Source organism: Pteropus alecto, unplaced genomic scaffold, assembly GCF_000325575.1.
Source record: "Pteropus alecto unplaced genomic scaffold, ASM32557v1 scaffold98, whole genome shotgun sequence".
NCBI classification, from domain to species: Eukaryota; Metazoa; Chordata; class Mammalia; order Chiroptera; family Pteropodidae; genus Pteropus; species Pteropus alecto.
The window spans coordinates 13,967,533-13,987,432 of NW_006443570.1; the positions used below are offsets into that span (position 1 = coordinate 13,967,533).

The window sequence follows — 19,900 nt, forward strand, 5'->3', positions numbered from 1 at the left end:
TCTTTCCCGCCGCTTGGCGGTGTTCGAGGCGCAGGCCAACGCCGGCACTAACACATGCATGCGCGGAGGGACAGCTTTGTCTCCCGTGCAAGGTTGGTTGCGAGCGAGGCTGCACGAGGCTCACACTTAACCTGGAGCGCCCTCTGGCGGTGCTTGGTGCCGGGTCTGGGCGTCCTCGCGCATTTCCAGGCTTTGGCGTTGGCCCCAGGCTCCGCTCACCTGGAATGTGCTGGACAGCGCCTGCCAGGCGGCGAAGCTTCTGAAAACCATTCCTCCTCTATCATTATCTAGCCTTCCTTTAGGACTGGCCCTGTGCTCAGGCTGACGCTGAGCAGGCGCAAGGTAGCCTTAGACAGCCGCTAGGATGGGCATGGTGGGGGTCCAGGGAAAGCCAGGGTGCCGCCATGGGTGGCCACATCGGTGTGGACATCGAGTTGCTGGGCCTGGACTCATACCTGTCTTTCTTTTCTGAACTAGCCATTGCCCAGAGGAGTTGGACTGGGCTTCTATGGCTTCTCGGTGTTCCCCAACCTCATCGCCATCACAGCCAAACTACCTCCTTTCCTGGAAATTGAAGCAGGAGAGGTGCAGCTGTCCATGGAAGCTGGGGGTCTCCCAGAGTAAAGGGAGGGCTATCTTTGGTATATGGAATATACATGGGAGGAATTCCAAGATTTTTTCTTTTTGCTGGAGTCACCATCTCTGGACCTGAAGGTAAGGTGAGTCAACATGGTTTGGATTTGGGAGATGGGGTTGAGCCCCTGAAAATTTTGGAGGCTCTCCATGGCCTCAGCCTCCAAACACAAGTCGTAAGAAAAGTCTGGAGCAGGCAGTGGTGATATCTATAATGAGCAAATTTCTACTGGCACCAGACGGAGCACTGGATTCAAGTGTGGCTGACAAGTCACTGACCCTCTCTGGCCTACCCAGGTAAGCGTGGACCTTCTGGGATGCTTCTGGTTCAAACCAGCGGTGCTCACAACTGTTGAGGAATACAAGGAATGCTGCAGACTTTTGGGTCAGTGTGGCTGCATCTTAGATCTCAGCTTTGGTCCTGGTTGGAGGCTGGAGGCGGTGACAGCTGCATGCCAGGGCAGGTAGGCGGCCAGAGGAGCCAGTACCACTTCAGCACTGAGGACGACTGGCAGCGTCCTCCGGACAGTCTGGTAAAGCCAAAGGAGAAATGGCTGGCTTGAGTCAGCTCATGCCCAACTCCAGCATGGCACACAGAGGCCAACGGCAGAACCCTTTTAGAGAGTCCAGAGCTCCAGGACCCTGGCCTTGAGGAGCTTCAAACCTGGGATCTGCACTCGGGTTGAGACCAGAGCTCCAGGAGATTTATAGAAACTTTGAGATATCATGTAAATAATGATTTGTAGCACTTTATACATAGTTTCCTCTCTGTCTTACAACAGCTCAGAAAAGTAGGCCCAAACATCCACTCTAATAGATAAGGGAGCTCAGAGAGGGTAACCAATCTCTACAAGGAGGGTTTTGAGCTATGACTTGAATGGCTGCCTTGGTTGTAGCAGAGTCATCTCCACAAATGATGACAGTTGCGGGGGTGGGGGGACGCTTATAGTAGTGGGATCCTGAGAGTTAATGGGCCAACACAAAGGGGGAGGCATTTAGAGTAAGGGTGATTTATGGCCCTAGGAGGGTACTGCTCATGTGGGATGGGAGACCTGGTTAGGGTGGGCAATGCTCAGGGCTTTGAAGAAGAGCAGGGATCCCAATAAAACATAACTTTGTTTATTCCTAAAGCCCGAGGTGGTATTCAAGGCCCATCACAGTTCATCTCTCTGGACTCAGTAGGCCGGGATCCCCACCTTTGGGCCAGAAGTCACTCTTCCCTGGTGAATCTGTCCCACCCAGGGCTGGACTAGGGTGAAGCAAGAGAGGAACCTAGGGTGCAAAATTTAAGGAGACACTTACTCTCAGGATTATGCAAGTGCAGGCTAGCACCAGCATTGACCCCAAGACCGAGTCTCTTCCCTTTGACCTCTCCCACTTGCCTTCACTCTAAGACTTAAAGCTCCCAGAGGGCAGAGACAGACTCTGTTAATATCGATTCTGGTTTGACCCGTGTTTGAAGTTCTCATTTGCTAGAGGTAAGCAAATGAGATGTGTTGGGAGAACCCAATGCCCATCAAAAGTTCAGAAAGTCCAAGACAGAAGGTAAATGACATTTACATTCGAGACAACGGAACTGGAGAATGACAATGACTTGCTTCAAGTCACGAGGCCGCGTAGGGACAGGGACAGGGCCAGGGCTCCATGACAAGTTTTTCGACGACGTGACCTAATCAGAGAAAACCTCATGCAGCTCCTGAGGACGACTGGACAGCGTCCTCCGGACAGTCTGGTAAAGCCAAAGGAGAAATGGCTGGCTTGAGTCAGCTCATGCCCAACTCCAGCATGGCACACAGAGGCCAACGGCAGAACCCTTTTAGAGAGTCCAGAGCTCCAGGACCCTGGCCTTGAGGAGCTTCAAACCTGGGATCTGCACTCGGGTTGAGACCAGAGCTCCAGGAGATTTATAGAAACTTTGAGATGTCATGTAAATAACGATTTGTAGCACTTTATACATAGGCACATCGAGTGTATCGACTTTCTTCTTCTCAGGCCTGGAATAATAAGCCGGATTAATCTATTGCTTTTGACTGCCAGTAAGTGCTGCGCGCTGATTGGTCCTGGTTAAGGAAACGGAAGGAAAGGCGAGCACGTGGGACGGGCCGCGAGAGACGCGCACGTCGGTAGTGGGAGCAAGGCTGCGGTCACCATGGCGACTCTCAGTAGCAGCACTGTGGTCTGCGTGGTATGCTTGGAGAAGCCCAAATACCGCTGCCCCGCCTGCCGCGTGCCCTAGTGAGCGCCAGGGTGGTGGGAGAAGGGGAGCGCGAGTGTCGGGCCGGGCGGGGGCAGAAGGCCGGGGGCCGGGTCTGGGCTGCGGGAGGGTCCGCGCGACCTTCGGGGCTGACGCGGCCTCTGGGCTCTGTTGTTTCAGCTGCTCCGTCACGTGCTTCCGGAAACACAAAGGTAAGGCCCCGGGTCCCCGCCTCAGCCCGGGGCTTCCTCCTCGTGCAGGGCAGCCCCATGTCCCGCTGCAGTCTCGGGGACGTGCACCCCTCAGGCCGCGCTCCCTCTGGGCCTTGCCGTTCCCCATCCTGTCGGATCCCCTGGGAGGACCTCTGCCTTTGAATCTCTGGATTTTAAACAAAAACCGTTCTTCTGCTCTGCCTTTTTGGGTACCATTCTTTTTTCTTCTTTAAAAATAGTCTGTCGCTTTCGCGAGAAAAGTCTACCAGCTTTTTTCGTCTTAGTATGCCGACGCAGCTCCTCACCATTTGGCGGAACCTGACATGGCTAAGGTTAACAGACATTTTCTTTCTTTTAAATAATGTCTTGCTAACAACAAAAAAAATTCTTTTAAATAATGTTTCGTTCAAAACAATGAAGTCGATCTGTTTACAAAAAGGAGCGACGCCCTTGGCTGTTAACGTTGTGAACAGTACATTTTAACTCTCTCCAATCCGTACCTTTTCGCAGCCCTTAGGGACCCTCTTCCAAGACCTCATTATCGGTTGACTCTTACGTTAAAGTTCCTCCTTAGTTGTTTGCCTCTGGTTTCATCCCCTCCAATACTGGTTTACTACTTCACCATCCCCCAACCCTTGCGTACACTTTTTTCCCTAATAGTTCTGGAGCAATTCAGAAGAAACTTTTCAGCTAAAAATAGACAGGAAAGAAATAGAACTGTTTTGCTGGAAATAGGATTGAGGAGCTGGGTGCAGAACGCTTCTCTTTCTCCCTGCAGCCTTATGAGGCCCCTCTAAGAACTCGTAAGGCAATCAGGAGCTTTTATCTGTGTGGCCCTGCTGCTGCCAGGTGTATTGTCTGAAATGTAAATTTGAGAAATCCAGTCCCTTGTTGAAAGCTCTTGTCTAGCAAAGGTCAGTAGTTCTTAACCTGAATATTGCTCTCTCTAGGGAGATACAATGTCACAATGTATCATTACATGTCACAATGTTTTTGTTATTAGGGTGCTGAGGAGGGGTTGGTAGTACTGCTGGTAATTGATATTGATTCTAACATCCTGGCAGTGTGTGACTCTTAACACTTTTAAAGACCTTTCCACCTGGAACACAATAGCACCCTTGCTGAGCTATACCTGTCTTGGGAAGAACAGTGAACCTCCTGTGTGTGGTATTCTTTTGTTCCTACTTTACTTGTGCCCTAGCCACTGGCCAGGCATGCCCTGCCAATCGAGTAGCTGGCAGTTGCTCATCACATCTTGCACCTGACCCTATTTCAAGGTTCCAGTCTAGCTATAGAGCTTTGTACCAGGAACGGTCCGTCTTTCACTTGGCAGCACTTCACCCTCCAAGACTCCTCTTGGGCTTGTCTCCAGGCCCTCTCAGGTGATTTAGATCAGCAGACCTATTGCATCTTACCCACCTCTCTAGCTGTCATCCATAAGACTAAACCCCTCTGAGGTGGGCCTGATGATTTTCATCTTCGTATTCCCAGTGGCACGTGGTACATGCAAACTTGGTATCAAAATGCTGGGAAAATAGTTTGATGCTAATTGAAGTCAGTGTGCCACTTAATCATAATGAAAGCCCTGTGAGATTAGGCAGGGCAAGGAAGTATCGGGACAGGTCTTAGGTGCCCATGAGGCCTTCTGCCACGCTCAGGGTTGCTTGTTTTTGTTAAATTGCCCCCTTTGATTTGATCTCTTACTTCCTCTATATCCATCTCCACCTACATCCCTTACTCCATGCACATGCTCCCACCTAGTTGCTGACTTGGTGAGGAGGTGCAGCCTTGTCACTGAAATGGAGGTGGTGTGCACCTGAGATTTTGTGTTTCTTTCAGAGCAATGCAATCTTGAAACTCATCCTGTTGAGAAAAAAATAAGATCAGCTGTTACTGCAAAAACTATAAAGCCCATGGAAAACAAAGGTGGGTTGGTTGACTTCAGACAAACAAACAGACCTAGAAAGGGGTTTCAAATAGAATAAGTTGAAAGGAAAGAGGAGACTTGGGCTGGGGCAGGGAGTCAAGAACCATGGCTTCATAAGGGAGCAGCAGCTTCCTTGGTCCTGAGCACCAGGAGTGGGAGCACATGTCACAGGTGACATTATAGAGCAGCCGGAAGGCATCGTTCAGGACAAGAAAAATAGGGGCAGGAGGCAGAGGGGAGAAAGGCCATTGGTGAGGTTTGGGGGTGAGGGGTGGACCCTGCTGGTGGGAGCCTTCTCCAGTCACAGCTTCAGGTCTCCCTCCATGGGCCTGGCCAGGGCCGTCAGTTCACCTGAGCTGGGCCCAGGCAGGAGGCTGCCTTTGTCCTGGGGCACCTTGCTGCTGCTGGGGGCTCTTCACTGCTCACAGTGGTAGTGGCTGTCATCCCAGCCAGCCATCCAGCCTTTAATACCTCCTGGGTGTCATACACCATGCTAGGTTCTGAAAGCAGGCCTTCCTGGTGCCACCATAGTGGTCTTGAACGTTTACAGCAAGGTAATGACCCATTTTAGCCCTTTGAGAAACTTCTGTGTGGGTTCAGACAATGCCACCAATTTCTTTCCACGTTGAAAGCATGGGATTCACATTAGTGGGTTTTTATAGAACACACCTAAGTTTATTGGCCCATCAGAAGGCTGGAGCCATGGTGACGGGACGTAGGGCGATAAGAATTGGAAAAATCAGTCTCTAAGCCCAGTGGCCATAGGGAAACACATAAGTGTGTGAACACCAGGGTGCATTTGTTAAAGTCACCCATTTTTCTCTTTCACTTTCCAACCCTAAAAGAGGAATGTCAGTATAGTCACAAATTTTAGAGAAAGTTATTTTTGTTTTGTCTCTACTTACTTGCATACCCCTGTGACTGTCACATGTATGCACATTATATCTATTGGAGTAGTTAAAATCTGCCACCTGGGCTTTCTTTAGCCATAAGTTGATTGTGTTATATATTCCTCAGATGATGACGATGACTCTATAGCTGATTTTCTCAATAGTGATGAGGAAGAAGACAGAGTTTCTTTGCAGAATTTAAAGAATTTAGGTAAGTCTGTGCTGTACTTATTTTGTCAACATTTGAGAAACATTTATTCTATTGTATAGAATGTGATTTTAAAGCAGTATTTTAATATAGCGTGCAGAGCCCTTCCTCCAGCCACATGGTTCTATGAACAACACAAGACTTCCACAGCGCTCAGCCTGGAATCATGCTGGCTTTGTGGGTTGGCAAAATTCTGCTCCTCCAAGATTTGGTTCAAGTTTCCTTTCTTCACTTAAACTTTTGACCTTTTGACTCTGTCAGAATTAGACATTTTTTCATTTTCCCATGGTGCCTTGTAATCTACCACTCACCAGATTTTATGGTAATTTGTCTCTCCACATCCATCTGTAGGGGAGGAACCTGCATTCCCATGTTCTTAGTGTTCAGTTTACGGTCCAGCCATTAATGCAGACTGGATAGTCCTTGGATTTGTTTTTTTTTTTTTAGAGAGATGTGGGTGTTAATAAAGTCTAGCATTTTTGTAGGATTGCTCAGTCCTGATAACGGTTCTGTTACCTGTATAATTAATGGGCCAGGGTAGTTCCTAAAGGTGGCTGTTAACTTTCATTCCTATTTCAGAGTCAGCATGACAGATGGTACTTTGCACCCAGTCCCATAGACTGAGGTTGAAGCTGAGCTGGGGATAGGTGTGAACAATTCTGTTAACTGGAAAGCACCATACAGATGTGTGGTGCTTTCCAGTTAACAGAATTGACTGCTACTGATCCTGCTCTGTGCTGGATAAATGCTTGCTTAAGCATCAGAGTATTTGGTATAACTGTCCTCGCCACCGAGAACCTTTACATCTATAAAGAAAACATGCCAATGAGCTAATGCTGTTGAAATGGCAGTTAAAATATTTACAAGGATACCAAGAACAAGAATGTGTGATAGCATTTAATTTGGAAATCATTTGATAAGCTGTTCTCACCTTATTTATGTGAAGCATTGGGGTTTTTTGTGGGTTTAAAGGCTATGGGGATTTAGCATTCTTCATATTTATTACATTTGAAACATTTAGCTTTCTGCCATCACCTCTTCCCACGTAAATGCATAGATTGGCTTTCTTTCCTCGTTACTTTTTAAGGGGAATCTGCGGCATTGAGAAGCTTACTGCTCAACCCACATCTTAGACAGTTGATGGTCAGCCTCGATCAGGGGGACAATAAGGCCAACCTTATGAGAGCCTGCATGCAGGAGCCCTTGTTTGTGGAGTTTGCCGACTGCTGTTTAAGGATCGTGGAACCATCCCAGAATGAGGATTTTTAAGATGGATTATTGTGCTGCTTGCTCAAGCATGTTTGACTCTCAGAACCTGCCTGTTCCTTCTACCTGGAGACCAACTAGTGTGGAGCCCTAAGTAAGGGCAGTGATTTCCAGGATGCAGACCACTGATGTAGGGTAGGTCATGCAAGTCATCACCTCCATTGCTGTGGGCTCAGGTGTAAGGTAGATGCGGGGTACTCAAAGTGGCAAAACCTTTATGGAGAAAGAATTTGACGTTCAAATGGTTTTTATTTTTGGTACAGTTAAGATATAAATATAATTTATCAAGTTTCACGCTCATGTGAATTAAAACTTGTGCATTGTTGCTAAATGAAATCAAGATACAGTGGTTCTGTCGTATGTTGCATTGTTCATCAACCTTGGTTCATAATCTAATTGCTTGAAATTAAATAAATCAACATTAAATAACTAAGGTTTTGGTCCCTTTTCAAGGAACTAGATGCAAAGTTTCCCCCAGCCAAAAATTTAAAGCTGATTTCAAGCTGACTGCCGGCTTTCTCTCTGGGGAATTGGGGTGGGAGTTGCCCCACTGTAGTGATGGACAACAACCTATTTGATTGGAGTTGTTAAAATGTGAACTTCTTTGTGGCCCTGATGTTTCTTAATCCTGGTTTGGTAACTACTAACCCTGACACCTGTCAGTGCTTGAGTTGGAGACTGGAGCCCCAGGCCAACTGGTAGATTTGCTGCTGCAGCTCTGGCTTGCAGGCAGCCGTCGCTCTCACGCGTGCTTGGAGTCGCTGTGGGAGTAGTTTGGCAGCTCTGTGTTGATTAAATGTCTTTGGCAAGGCAGCTGGCAGAAAAAGGCCTTGTTGAAACAAAGGCAGCACGGATCGTCCAGCCAACGTAAGGGAAGAAGGTGAGATCATACGTGGCCCAGTCTGTGTCTTTCCAGCAGAATCTGATTAAAGCCAGTAACACTGTAGGACGAAGGTTCAGGGCAGATGTCAGCATAGCGCAGTGGAGACTTTCTGCAGTGAAACTTTATCGAGCCCTAGGGGTAGAGAGAGAGATGCAGCTTAACCCTGGCTCCCAGGAGAGCCAGGGCCTAAAGATACCTCACAGGGTAAATGCTAGGAATGCAGGGAGGTGTGGGCAACTACTGGCATGAAGAGTCATGGCAGTAGCAGGACTGATTTAATGTATTTTTATCATTCTAAAACAGTGGCAAAGCCCAAAGTGGTATTAAAATATAAAAGTTCACATCCACTCAGTGTGAGACAGATGAGGAAACACTAGGAGGGAGCTTTCCCCTGCTAGGAGTATTGCTTGTCACAGTCCTACGACTTCTTAAAGCTGGGAGATCAAAGAATTACATTTCTGTTTATACTCTGGCTAGCCTGTATGTCGTCGTGGGAGATTTTACCCAGATTGTGGCCTGTAGTAATCGGCATGGAAATTCAATGTTTCTTTCCTTCTGCCTTGTCAGTGTCACTTGATCCTTGAGTATTAGGCTATTTTATATGCTGGCTCTTTTTCTCTGTCTGCTCATAAATATTAAAAACAGCACTTGGGCCATAGACTCACCTGCTTATCACATCCTCAACTAGAAAAGGAGATAAACCACATAACAATTTTAGGAAAACATAAGGGGTCATATCCAACGCCATTGGAGGGAATAAGCTGTCATCACAACTTAGATTTTTTGAAAGTGGGACTGAAAAGGAGATGCTAGAACATTTAGAGGCAATTTTTAAAAAGAGGGGTGAAAGTGCTCTGGAAAATTCCTAGTTGTAATGGTGGAAGCAGTCCAAACCTGTAGCCAGAAAGCTCAGGCTTCTGGTTCCCCAGTGGGGTTAGGATGGCTCTTGTCCCAGCTTCAGTCCTCCTACTGTGGGCTCCTGGGCTTTGCCTCCTGCCTTTGACAGTGGGGTGTGAGGGACCCAGAGCTGCTGTGGGCAGGATTGCCATCCATCGCATCACATGGTTTACCTGAGGCAGTGCTCGGATGGACGCGACACCAGCTTGTTCTTGTATTGTCTGGATAGTGTAGCTACTGGGGCTGCTGGTGGGGAGCTGCAGGCAGGCCCAGACTACCAGTTTTCTCTGAAAGCCACGTACACCCATAGCTGCATTGGCCAGGACCAGTCCCAGGGGCCAGAGGCGGATTATTGCCCCCAGTAGCCGTGTCTGTGCCTGTGGCAGCGGGAAAGAGCTTAGGGAACAGGGAGCTTGAAACAAGTGTTTTTCTTCCACATCATCCAGTTCTTTAGAAGCAAGGAAGGCCATTCTGATCTTAAAAAGAAAACACAAATTTATAGCTTTTGATTAGCTCTTTCAATGGAAACCCAAACTAATAAGTCAGCTTAATAAGGTGAACTGAAGGGCACCTTGCTAGGAACAGCTGGATGCCTTCAACTAGGTTGGCTCTGTGAGGCTGAACATACCCAAGGCAACTATGCTTAGGCCTTCCATATGTGCTACTTAAAAACAGCCTTCTTGAGGTCTAATTGATATATTATAAAATTCACTAACAAAATCCCATGGTTTTTGGTATATTCCAGAGTTGCTTATGCTATTCTACCATGTTACAACCACTCTGCAGTGTAACTGGTGTCATGCCCATTTCATACATGGGGAACACGAGGCCACCCATTTTGCAGTGGCAGGGCCAGCATTCCAACCAACCCAGGTCCATCTGGTACCAAAACATGCACTGCCAACCCTTAAGTCAGATACTCACTCTCCACTTCTGCCATGCACGCTTGATGACTGTGGCAGCTGTGTGCAGCCTCTGGATGTGTCTCCGAGTTAACCAGGAACGAATGGCTAAGAGGTTTGCCCAGAAACAGTAAAATGTTCATTAGAACTATTGGTATCTTGGCTCTGCAGCAACACCAGAGCTGCTGTAAAAGTTTGAAATAGGTGCTTTTTCAATGAATAGTTACCTTGTGCCACTACGTAAGGTAAGGTACTTAAGTCAATACATAAAACAAAATTGGCTCTGAAAAACACCCCTCAGACTGCCCAAAGACTTGGAGGTACCTAGACATTGAAAGGACAGCTGGGAACAGAGGTACCTCCTACCTCAGGCTCAGTCTGGGACAACACCCAGGGAACAAGAGGGGTCTGAATTGTCTGCATCTTTTAAAATTTTTAATTTTTTTGGAAACTTTAATTTGCTTGCTTTATATGAATCCATGAATGACACCATACACCCACGTGCTGGTAAAGGTAATAACTCCTGGATGATACACTGTTCATGTAGCAATTTGAAATTTCAGCATTTTCTGATTCTTTTTGGTACAATCATATTGAGAAATAGGGCTATCCCATTAAATATGAATACATCTGGATTCCAGAAAACCAAAAAGTGTAGACATATAAAAGTCACCTGTTATCTCACCAACCCAGATAGTTCTACAGTATTTCCTTACACAATTTTTTCATGCTTATACACAACAGAAACTCACTTTATGAAAGCGGCATCACCCTTGATGATATAGTTTGGCATCCAGGTTTGAACATCATGGTTTTCCATTAAATTTAGAATACTCTTAAAAAGACTTCCTAGCTATGTCATAAAATTATCCATGATGTACCATGACTCCACCACTGTTAGATATTTGGGCAGTTTCTGGTTTTTATTTTTAAAAATGAGGCTGCTGTGAACATGGTTCCTACATCTCTTCCTTTGATGAATCAAATCTTGTCTGTTTTTACCTTAAAACTCATTACAAGCCCTGAAGCCCACCAGGTAATGATTTGAGTTGTTATAAAGGGAAAGAAAGATGGTATAAACAGCTGTCCAGGTCTGAGAGGAGAGTTAAGGGCAACTTTTTAACCTCTACTACCAATAGAGCACCCTTATTTGTGACCTGGTTTCCAGTGAATTGGAGAGAACTCTTGAGTAAGGTAGACAGGAGTGTTGAATCCCAGCATACCATAGGGATGTGCGACCAACGTCTTGAGGCTGGGACACTTGTCACCTTTGGTATATGGGGACTCAAGGAGCAGGGTTTCAAAGGAAACATCTTGGGGTGTGTATGTAATCGCTGATAGCGGCTGCACCTAGGCCTACCTGCTGGCCTGGAACAAGGGCCGTGTGCCCAAGGCCCCACTCCTACCTGCCTGGATGAGCACGGCGGCCTGCCTCTGCCTCTCCTGCTTTCGGTGCCGATATCGCCTCCAGCCACCCTGGATGCAGCGGGCACACTGCTCCAGCACCTGGGCACGCCCACGTTCCAGAAGCTCCAGCTGGGAGAAGGGGCAAACACTGAGGTCCTCACCTTAGCCTCTCCTCCCCCTGCCCTGAGGAGGGCCCAGACCCTGTCCTGCTGAGAGCACACAACTGGCTTCTGTGATCTCCGCTCCTCATCCCAAACCAGCTTACCGTGGAGTCAGTCATGAACACCTTGGTCTTGCCGCAGTGCACGGAAGCTGGCATGGCCTCAGCTGGGTCACCAGGTGTGGCTGCCTGAGTTAGAGCTGGCAGAGTGTGGAGGATGTCCTGGAGTAGAGGTTGCAGCATAGCCTCCTTGGCATGTGGAGACCATCCTAGGGGATGGGAGACAGAGGTCCTATCAGTGCTTTGTAATCCACACTTCTGTGGCCTTAAACTGGTTCTGGACTCCCCAATTCCACAGGCATCTTTCCTATTCTTGCCCCTTACCATTTCTGGGGGAGACCAGAGGCAGCCCCTCTATTGTCCCTCAGGTCTCTGGCTGTTCTGAGGAGTCTGGGAATCCCACTGTGGCTGTGCCCTGGACTGGCCTCCAGCCTCTATTCCTGTGGATCCCTTTTGGCAGGGTGGCAAAGGGCACTTGGTGCCTGGACTCCAAGCCAGAATCCCAGGCTGCTCAGCCAGCATTTGTTTCCAAGGCCCCACATGGTGAGAGCCAAACAGGGCAGCCAGGCCAGCCCCTCCACCCGACCCCTTAGTCGCCACCACAGATGGGAAAAGGGAGGACAACTGCCAGGCCCGTGGTGGCCCAGCAGTCCCCCTGCAGGTCCTGCATCTCACGGGGCTGATTCCTGTAGAGGGAGGATTTACCTGAGGATTCTGACCACCTTTAGCTGCCCAGTGCCTCTCTGGAGACAGGCTGCCAAAGAAGATGCCACAGACGAGAAATGGCAGCAAAATCAACCAGGGGTCAGGGGACTTGGCAAGAGAAACAGAGCAGTAGAGCAGATCATGGAAAGCAGAGGAGAAAGAGAGGTAGGGAGAAAAGATGAAAGTGACAAAACTGTCCAAGAGAGGAGAAAAACAAAGCAGGATTGTCCCAGCTGGGTCTAGTGGGCCCCAAGGTACAGATATGCAAGTGGGGAAGCAGCTGCCACTGGGTTGGGGTCCTACTGGGTGGGTGCCTTGCACCCCATCTTTGTTCTCTTTTCCCTCCACCAGTGCCAGGGGCTTACCACTCACTCCCACAGCCTTGGTGACAGCCACATTTCCACAACCTCCAAATCAAGGCTGCAGGCCAGATCTTGCCCTTGAGATGAAAGCTTGCCCAGTGCCCTGTCAGGGCTCAGCAGCTTCCCAGACCTCTCTTTCCCACTAGCGGGCAGGCATGGTTAATTATTTTCATAATTTTAATTAATTTTCTCCTTTCCTCTTTCTCTATATCTAATCAGATGCTTGGCCAATCTAACCAATTTCTTCCCAACATTTCCTGGCTCTGCCCACATCTCTAGCTTCTTTCTACTCTGGCCAGTTTAACAGCCATGGCCTGCTACAGTGGTCTCCAGAAAGCATCAGGTTGACATCACTCCTTTATTCCCTAGAAGTGCCTCCCACCTACCCAGAGAATAAAGTCTTGCTCCCCACTTGTTACCCGAGCCTCACCTCCCACCATTATCTGCCCTAAGGAGCTGAAAACAGTGAATGTCCTATTGTTCCTCACACCTCAGCACTATCTCCTTTGTGCAGGCCTCTGTTCAGATTACTTCTGTCATGTGGAATGCCCTTCGCCTGGCTAATCCCATCTGTCCTCAGACACCACTCCTCCAGGAAGCCTTCCCCCATTTCTATCTCTCCAGCACCAGTCACAGCGTGCTGTTCCTAGCTTTGCCTTTCCCCACTGTTTATCTTTTTTTGAGTCTGTTTCCCTATTGAAGCAAGAACCACAAAGGCAAATCTGTTTTATTCACCTCTGAACCCACGCCTCCTAGCCCTGAGACGGCCCAAGGTAGATGCTCAGTAGACTGGTTGAATAAACGACTAACCAATGGACCCCACACACCTGAGTGCCCTTCATCAGGAAATGGACTGTAGGGGCCAGGGGATGTATGAGGATGGAGCCTTCTCAGTAATCCATATCGTTCTGCGAAGTTCTGATGAGAGACGCTGGAAGACAAAGTAGGTGGAAGAAGAAAATGGAAGTGACTTTATCTGTGAGCCAGGCACAGCATTTGGGGTGCCACAGTTACTATATTTAATCTGGTCAACAACCCAGTGAGGTATCGCACTGACTGTGCCCACGGAATGGATGAGGTGGTCATTTTGGAGAGATTACTAGGATCACTCAGCCAGAAGCCTGCAGAGACTTTTTTAAACTGGGTCTGCTCTTCCTGTGGCCTTGGTCTACCAAAACAAAGTGTTTTGGCCTTTTTACAGCCTACCTCCTTCCAAAGGGCTGTGCAGGCCTCTGCCTGGACAACTGGATCATTCCTACCTCACACTCACGTTCAGCCATGTCTCCCACCCATCCTCTCTGACTCCGCAGCCTCCTTCATTTCCTCCTGATTTCTTTGCTCCCCTTCACAGCAATGCTTCTCTAAACAGCTGGTGATGTGATATCCTCCAAGTCTTCCTCCTCCAAGTCTGGCTTCTGTTCCCAGTACTACCCCAACTGTCACAGCCATCAGCAAACACCATGCCACCCTGTGTCAGTGCTCTGAACGGCCTCTGGGCAGCAGGTGCCCAGCTGACCCCTCTCTCTTGTAGAGCACCCTGGCATTGGCCATGCCCCTTGCAGTGATTGGCCCACTCACCGGATGGGGAAGCCTGCGGCACTGATGTGGATGGTCTCCACGAGGCCACAGGCCTCCAGCTGGCTCAGGACCTGCAAGGGTGGGGAGACAGGGTGGGCACCTGCACTACGGGGCTAGCAGGCTAGAAATGCCACTCCTGTGGCCCTGCCAGTGTGCACCTGCAGGCTCTCCTGAGGCTTAGATGATGGAGATATAATCTTTGGGGCAGTGAGAAATCAAGGGACCTCAAAAAATATCTCCCTGCTAAAAAGGGTCTCTGTGGCCCCAGGTCCCTCTACTGATGCATGATTTCTGATACAGCTGAGGCAGGTACTGGTCCTGGCTCTGTCTCATCACTCCCAGAAGGTAGAAGCTCTCTGCCTCATAATGCAGCTCAACCCAATTTCTATTTTTTATTTTATTTTTTGCAGGCAATCAAGTGAGTCATGGCTGAGAGGCAGGGGAAGTTATATTGTGAAGATTCTTCTAGGACCTGAACCAAGTCTTTACCACAGAATGCTCCTGGCTGTAAACCCTACCAGTTGACTGTGGGACATTCCCCAGCATTGTCCAGTACTCACACATCATCTACATCCCTTGGAGCCCAGTACCCTGAGCAATGGGCAACTGCTGGTCACAGAGTGCTTTTGGGTAAATTCAAAACAAAACAAAACTATACCTCTAGTCAGAAACAGCCACATTGTGCATGAAACAAACTTTCAGTTAATCACAAAAGACACCCATTCCTCTGGGCAGCTTCAGTCTCTCATCAGGGCACATGGCTTGGTGAGCAGACAGCAAGATGCACTAGAGCCTCTACTTGCCTACTTGGCTGGGTCACTGTGCAGTGCCTACTGGGAAACGGACCTCACAACCACACGACTGTCCTGCCAGAGCTGGGGAGACAAAACCTCCCTAACATCAGGCCCAGCCTTAGAGACTCCCTCTGGTCACTCTATTTGGAGTAGCTGTCCTGCCCTTCACCCCTCCAAGCCCTTGGCCATATGCAAAGCAGCTTTGGCCCAGTGTGAATTACCTCCTCCAGGAGGAAGGTCTGTGCCTGACCCTGACTATTGGGCTTGATGCAGCGAATGTAGTGGGGCGTGGTGCCGTGCAGGACCTGCAGAAGCTGCTCCAGGGAGGCCTGCAGAGGGGAGAGAGCGTGGAGTCAGGCAGGGATTGGAGCTGGGCCCTCGTTAGGAACTGCATCAAACACCTCCAGCAGCTCTCCCAGCCTTGAGACCAGGATCCTCATGTGCCTGGGATGACTACTAGAGGCTCTTGCTGAGTGTGCCCAAAGTCAGCTCTTCTCTTGACCTACCACTGCTCCTTACCTCTGCCTCCAGGGACTCTTCTTGACCTGTGACCCTCCATCTGATAGGTCTCCCTACATCTGGTCTCAGCCTCTTCCCAACCCCCACCTACCCTCCTCACCAGAGCAATCTTCCTAGAAGAGAACAATCTCAGGATCTTGTGCCATTTATTCAGGCAGTGGCTGTTATTAAGACTGTCCTGTGTGTAGGATGCTGTAACTGAGGCTATGACATGAGAAGTCTGCTGCTATCTCAGAGCTGGGGGTCTAACAAGCTACACCGGATGCTGTAACTGGGGCTATGACATGGGCAGTCTGCTATCTCAGAGCTGGGGGTCTAACAAGCTACACATACATTGGGTGGGCACCCTCCATGGTGTGTCTGAGGCTGGGCAGGGACATGTTAATCAAACCTGGGATCCTCTAGGTGCCTCCTCAAGGAGATGATAATAACACAGAGGTTTGAAGAATGAGAAGGAATAAACAAAAGAGGTGTTGGAGGGTAGGAGTAAGAGTGGAGTTGAAGGGGCCATGGTGAGGGGCAGAATGTGCAAGGGCTGAGATATAGTAGTAAGCACAAGATACTAGAGAAGGTGACAAATCTGCTCTACATGAAGGGAGAGTTTGAGTAGAAAGCTGGAGAACTGGGAATGGAGATTCATATAACCATTGCTCTTCCACAATCCCCCTATCGGCAGTGGGTGAGAAACCCCACTGTGCCATCTACAGGCCCCTAGGCTCCCCGTCATGTCAATTATACTGATAGTCTATTTGTCTGTTTCCTGTCTCTTCTACACAGGACTATTAGCTCCATGTGGACCTGGATCACGTATACCTGACTCATCAGTGCTCCCCCAGGAAACAGCATCAGGTGGTTGGTAAACATGATGTTGATGAGTGAACCAAGTACTTCACATCAGGTCAGCACCACCAGACCCACCTTGAACTTGGACACCACAGTTAATACAGGGGTCCTGCTCTGGCTAGAGGGCTCTTCTTGGGACTTCTCTTCAGTAGGAAACAGCACCTTGAGCAGGGGGTCCTGGGATTGCTGCAGGAGCCTGGTCAGCTCAGGGGGTATGGGGTCCTATTGGGAAAGGACAAGGGGGCAGGTAAAGGCAGGTGGTGTCAAACAGGGCTGTCCATGGGCTTGCCACCCTGCTCACCCAGGCCCCAGAGGGGCTTCCAGGAGAGGGCAGGGCACAAGTCCAAGAGGTAAGCTGGTCCACTGGATGCCTAGAAACCAGGAGACCCAGTGTGACATGGGTTATTTCTGGGCAGGTCATGTCTGTTTAGAAGAGACCTTAGGCAAATGGGCCCAAGAGGTGACCTTGGATTCTGGGAGGATGTTCGGAAGAGAGGATGCACAATAGGAAGCTACCAGGTATGGCAGCAGCAACTCAGTGTCGTTTCACGCAGGCCCCCAGGGCTGTGGCCCAGCCTCACCTTGTTCTTCTCTACCAGGCCTGCGGTGTAGTACCGCACAGGCCCCGCATAATGCACCACAATGAAGCTGGGCTCCCGGCTGAGCTTGTTGTGGCCCAGGCAGGGGCTGCCTGCCAGGGCACTCTCAATGCGTGTCTGGAGCTGGGCTGCACTGCTTGGCCGGTTAAGGACAGGATGGGCAATCAGTCACAAAAGTGAGAGGGGCTCACCACAACCCTGAGAGTCCCCACCCCATGGCCCCTGTGGCAGCAAAGTTGTTACACAGGCATCACAGTGACCCTGAGAGGGAAGAAGTATAGGGATCAGCAAATCCATTTGGAAGATGGGGTGACAGAGGCACAGAGAGGGCACAGGATAGTCTTCAAGACCCCAGGAAAGCCTGAAGCCCAACTCTGGTGCTCAGCACACTAGCTGACCCTCCCTACCTCATTTATCAGGGAGCAGATGCTGATGGGGCTTCCCTCGATGAGATCCAGACAGGTCTGGTTGTCTTGGTAGTTGACAAATGACCACTCCAGGCCCTCAACTGTGTATTCCTCCTAGCGGGAAGGGGTGGGAGGAAAAGGCAGCTATAGTCTGAGGCTTAGAAGGGACATCCCACGGCCGGCCTTGGCACCATGGCATATTCCAGAATGACATCAAAGGAGCAACTAAAAGCTCCTGGTCAGGTCCTGGGGGTCCAGGAAGATACAGAGGATGCAGGAGAAGGACTGCCCCACCCTGCCGCGCCTCACCTGCTGAGCCCTTAGGTAGTGAGCCACGAAGTGCTGTTGTAACTTCTCATTGGCATAGTTGATGCACAACTGTTCCAGGCTGTTGTCAGGAAATGACTCAAATCCATACACATCTAGCAAGCCTAGGAAGATGGGGGAAAACCTATGAGGCTACAGCAGGGAGCAGGGGGGGTTCGGGGGGGACCACAGGAGCCCTGGGTGGCCCAAGGTGAAGCCTCATCCTTGGCAGCCTGGGGATGAGGCTGAGTGAGCATGACACCCTACCCCAGGGTTCCCATCTCTCCCTCACACCCTCTCAGAACTCAGAGCAGGAAAAAAGGCCAAATGAGGTATGAGGGGCAGCCCAGGGCACGGGGTCCACTTTGGGATCTGAATCCTCTGGCCTCCACAGGCCCCTCCTATGAGGGAACCAGGTCCCAGGGAACGTTTCCTGTGTCCAATCCAATTTCAAGGGCCTGGGTCTCAGCAGCCCAGCTGTTGTCTAGAATTCCACCATTCTGTGAATAAAATTTACTGGTGCCTTTGAGCTTTACTTCCTCCCCTACCTGACTATCCCACCCAGGTTCCAACAATGTTATTGTGTCCCCCAAGTCCCTTCCAATCTAGCTCTTTCACTTATCCCCACTATTCTCCTGAGACCGGAGCTGGGTCTCTGGGATAGAAGAGGTGCTATCTGAGGATGGGTCAGATGTGGGCACTGGAGAGCAGAGATGTCTTCGCCCAAACGCTGGAGAGTGGATGAGAAGATGGGGGTGCAGAGAAGGGAAAGGAGTTGTCTGCAGTCACATAGTGGACCCGGGGCTCCCCTGTGCTTTTTCTGAAGGCATGCTCCCAGCAGAGAGAGCCCCTGCTACCTATGAAAGTGGTCCAGGAGTTGGGTTCTGCACAGATGCTGCTGTTGATCACGGATACCAGCCAGTCAAACAGCCTGTTGGGCGGAGGGGGGGAAGAGTGGACTCTGGTGAGAGTGGTCAGGTTGAGCCTGAGGGCTGGCAAAAGTGCTGCTCCAGCCAGAGTGCCACACCCTGGAGAGCCTGACAAGTCAAGGGCTAAATCTTTTCCTCTGGTTTCCAGCCCAGCCTATCTTGATCTACTACAAATGTGAGCTACAGTCATGCATATTCCCAGGTACACATAAAGCTGCCTTGTCCTCTTAGCAAGACTGAGCATAGGGCCAACTAGACTCCGGGGCTAGACAGGGAGTGGTCCACCTCAGTCACATGACCCAAAACTCGGCTGATGTCTTAACTAGAAGGGACAGGGCGGGCCTGGGTGGGATTTGTAAAGAACTGAGTTCACTGGACTCTCCTGAAAAACTCAACCCGTGGAGGCCAGAGCTCAAGTCCTGTCATATTCCCCAAATGGGTCCAGCACAAGTGGGTCCCAAGTCACCTGGAGCCACAGTGATACCCTGTACTCTGGAATCACCTCCACTCCAAGAAGATGGGGTAGTTACTGTACAACATGACACTACATAAACACTATTGAGAGTTTTTCTCCTTATAGTTTTTCTTAAAGTAATTGCTTTGCAAGTTTTTTTCAGCTCAGTAAATAGTTTCTGTTTTCACAACAGGGGCTTCAAATACTCATTTGAAGTACTAAAAACAAGTGACCTAGTGATATAATGACCTGATGTTTACTGTATAAGAAATGTTCTATGACTAGAGGCTCACCCTATGATTGTTATACTTTATCTGCTCATTTTGCAGTCACTTGATGCAAAGGCTTTAAAAATCTTTGGCCTGAAATTCTGACCTGAAATTAGCTTTGAGGCAGTGAATTTGAAGTAAAAATCAAGTGACCTAGTGATATAATGACCTGATGTTTACTGTATAAGAAATGTTCTATGACTAGAGGCTCACCCTATGATTGTTATACTTTATCTGCTCATTTTGCAGTCACTTGATGCAAAGGCTTTATAAAAAAAGAGGATTTTAAACCCTCAGCAGTGCTTCGCAGGCTCTGGGCTCTTTGGGAAGTTAATGAAAGCAGAGGGACCCTCTCCTCACATGCCCAAGTTCCCATAAGCACATGCACATGCATACACACACATGCTCTATCCCATAATATCTCAAATTTCTGGGCCCCCTGACAGCCTTACATGGCACCCTGAAGGTTCTCAGAACCCAGGGCAAGAAACCACCC

The 19,900-nt window shown here is 49.3% G+C and overlaps 2 protein-coding genes across 2 annotated transcripts in view; one reads left to right on the forward strand and one right to left on the reverse strand.

Moving 5' to 3' along the window:
- Window positions 1-2,706: 2,706 nt before the first annotated feature.
- Window positions 2,707-7,763, forward strand: ZNHIT3 (zinc finger HIT-type containing 3). The gene is made up of 5 exons (XM_006924914.3): window positions 2,707-2,868; window positions 3,008-3,039; window positions 4,879-4,965; window positions 5,984-6,067; window positions 7,152-7,763. Exons 1-5 carry the CDS (start codon window positions 2,783-2,785, stop codon window positions 7,331-7,333), a joined length of 471 nt encoding a protein of 156 aa, XP_006924976.1. The 5' UTR covers window positions 2,707-2,782; the 3' UTR covers window positions 7,334-7,763.
- The window catches only part of MYO19 (myosin XIX), a 33,655-nt gene continuing 21,314 nt past the window's right edge, over window positions 7,560-19,900 (reverse strand). The window contains 13 exon segments of the mRNA XM_006924915.3: window positions 7,560-8,345; window positions 9,284-9,586; window positions 10,035-10,120; window positions 11,419-11,548; window positions 11,685-11,848; window positions 13,534-13,637; window positions 14,285-14,355; window positions 15,300-15,407; window positions 16,516-16,662; window positions 17,022-17,237; window positions 17,447-17,560; window positions 17,756-17,877; window positions 18,610-18,683. Coding sequence (XP_006924977.1) covers window positions 8,217-8,345; window positions 9,284-9,586; window positions 10,035-10,120; window positions 11,419-11,548; window positions 11,685-11,848; window positions 13,534-13,637; window positions 14,285-14,355; window positions 15,300-15,407; window positions 16,516-16,662; window positions 17,022-17,237; window positions 17,447-17,560; window positions 17,756-17,877; window positions 18,610-18,683 — 1,768 coding nt within the window. The 3' untranslated portion in view covers window positions 7,560-8,216.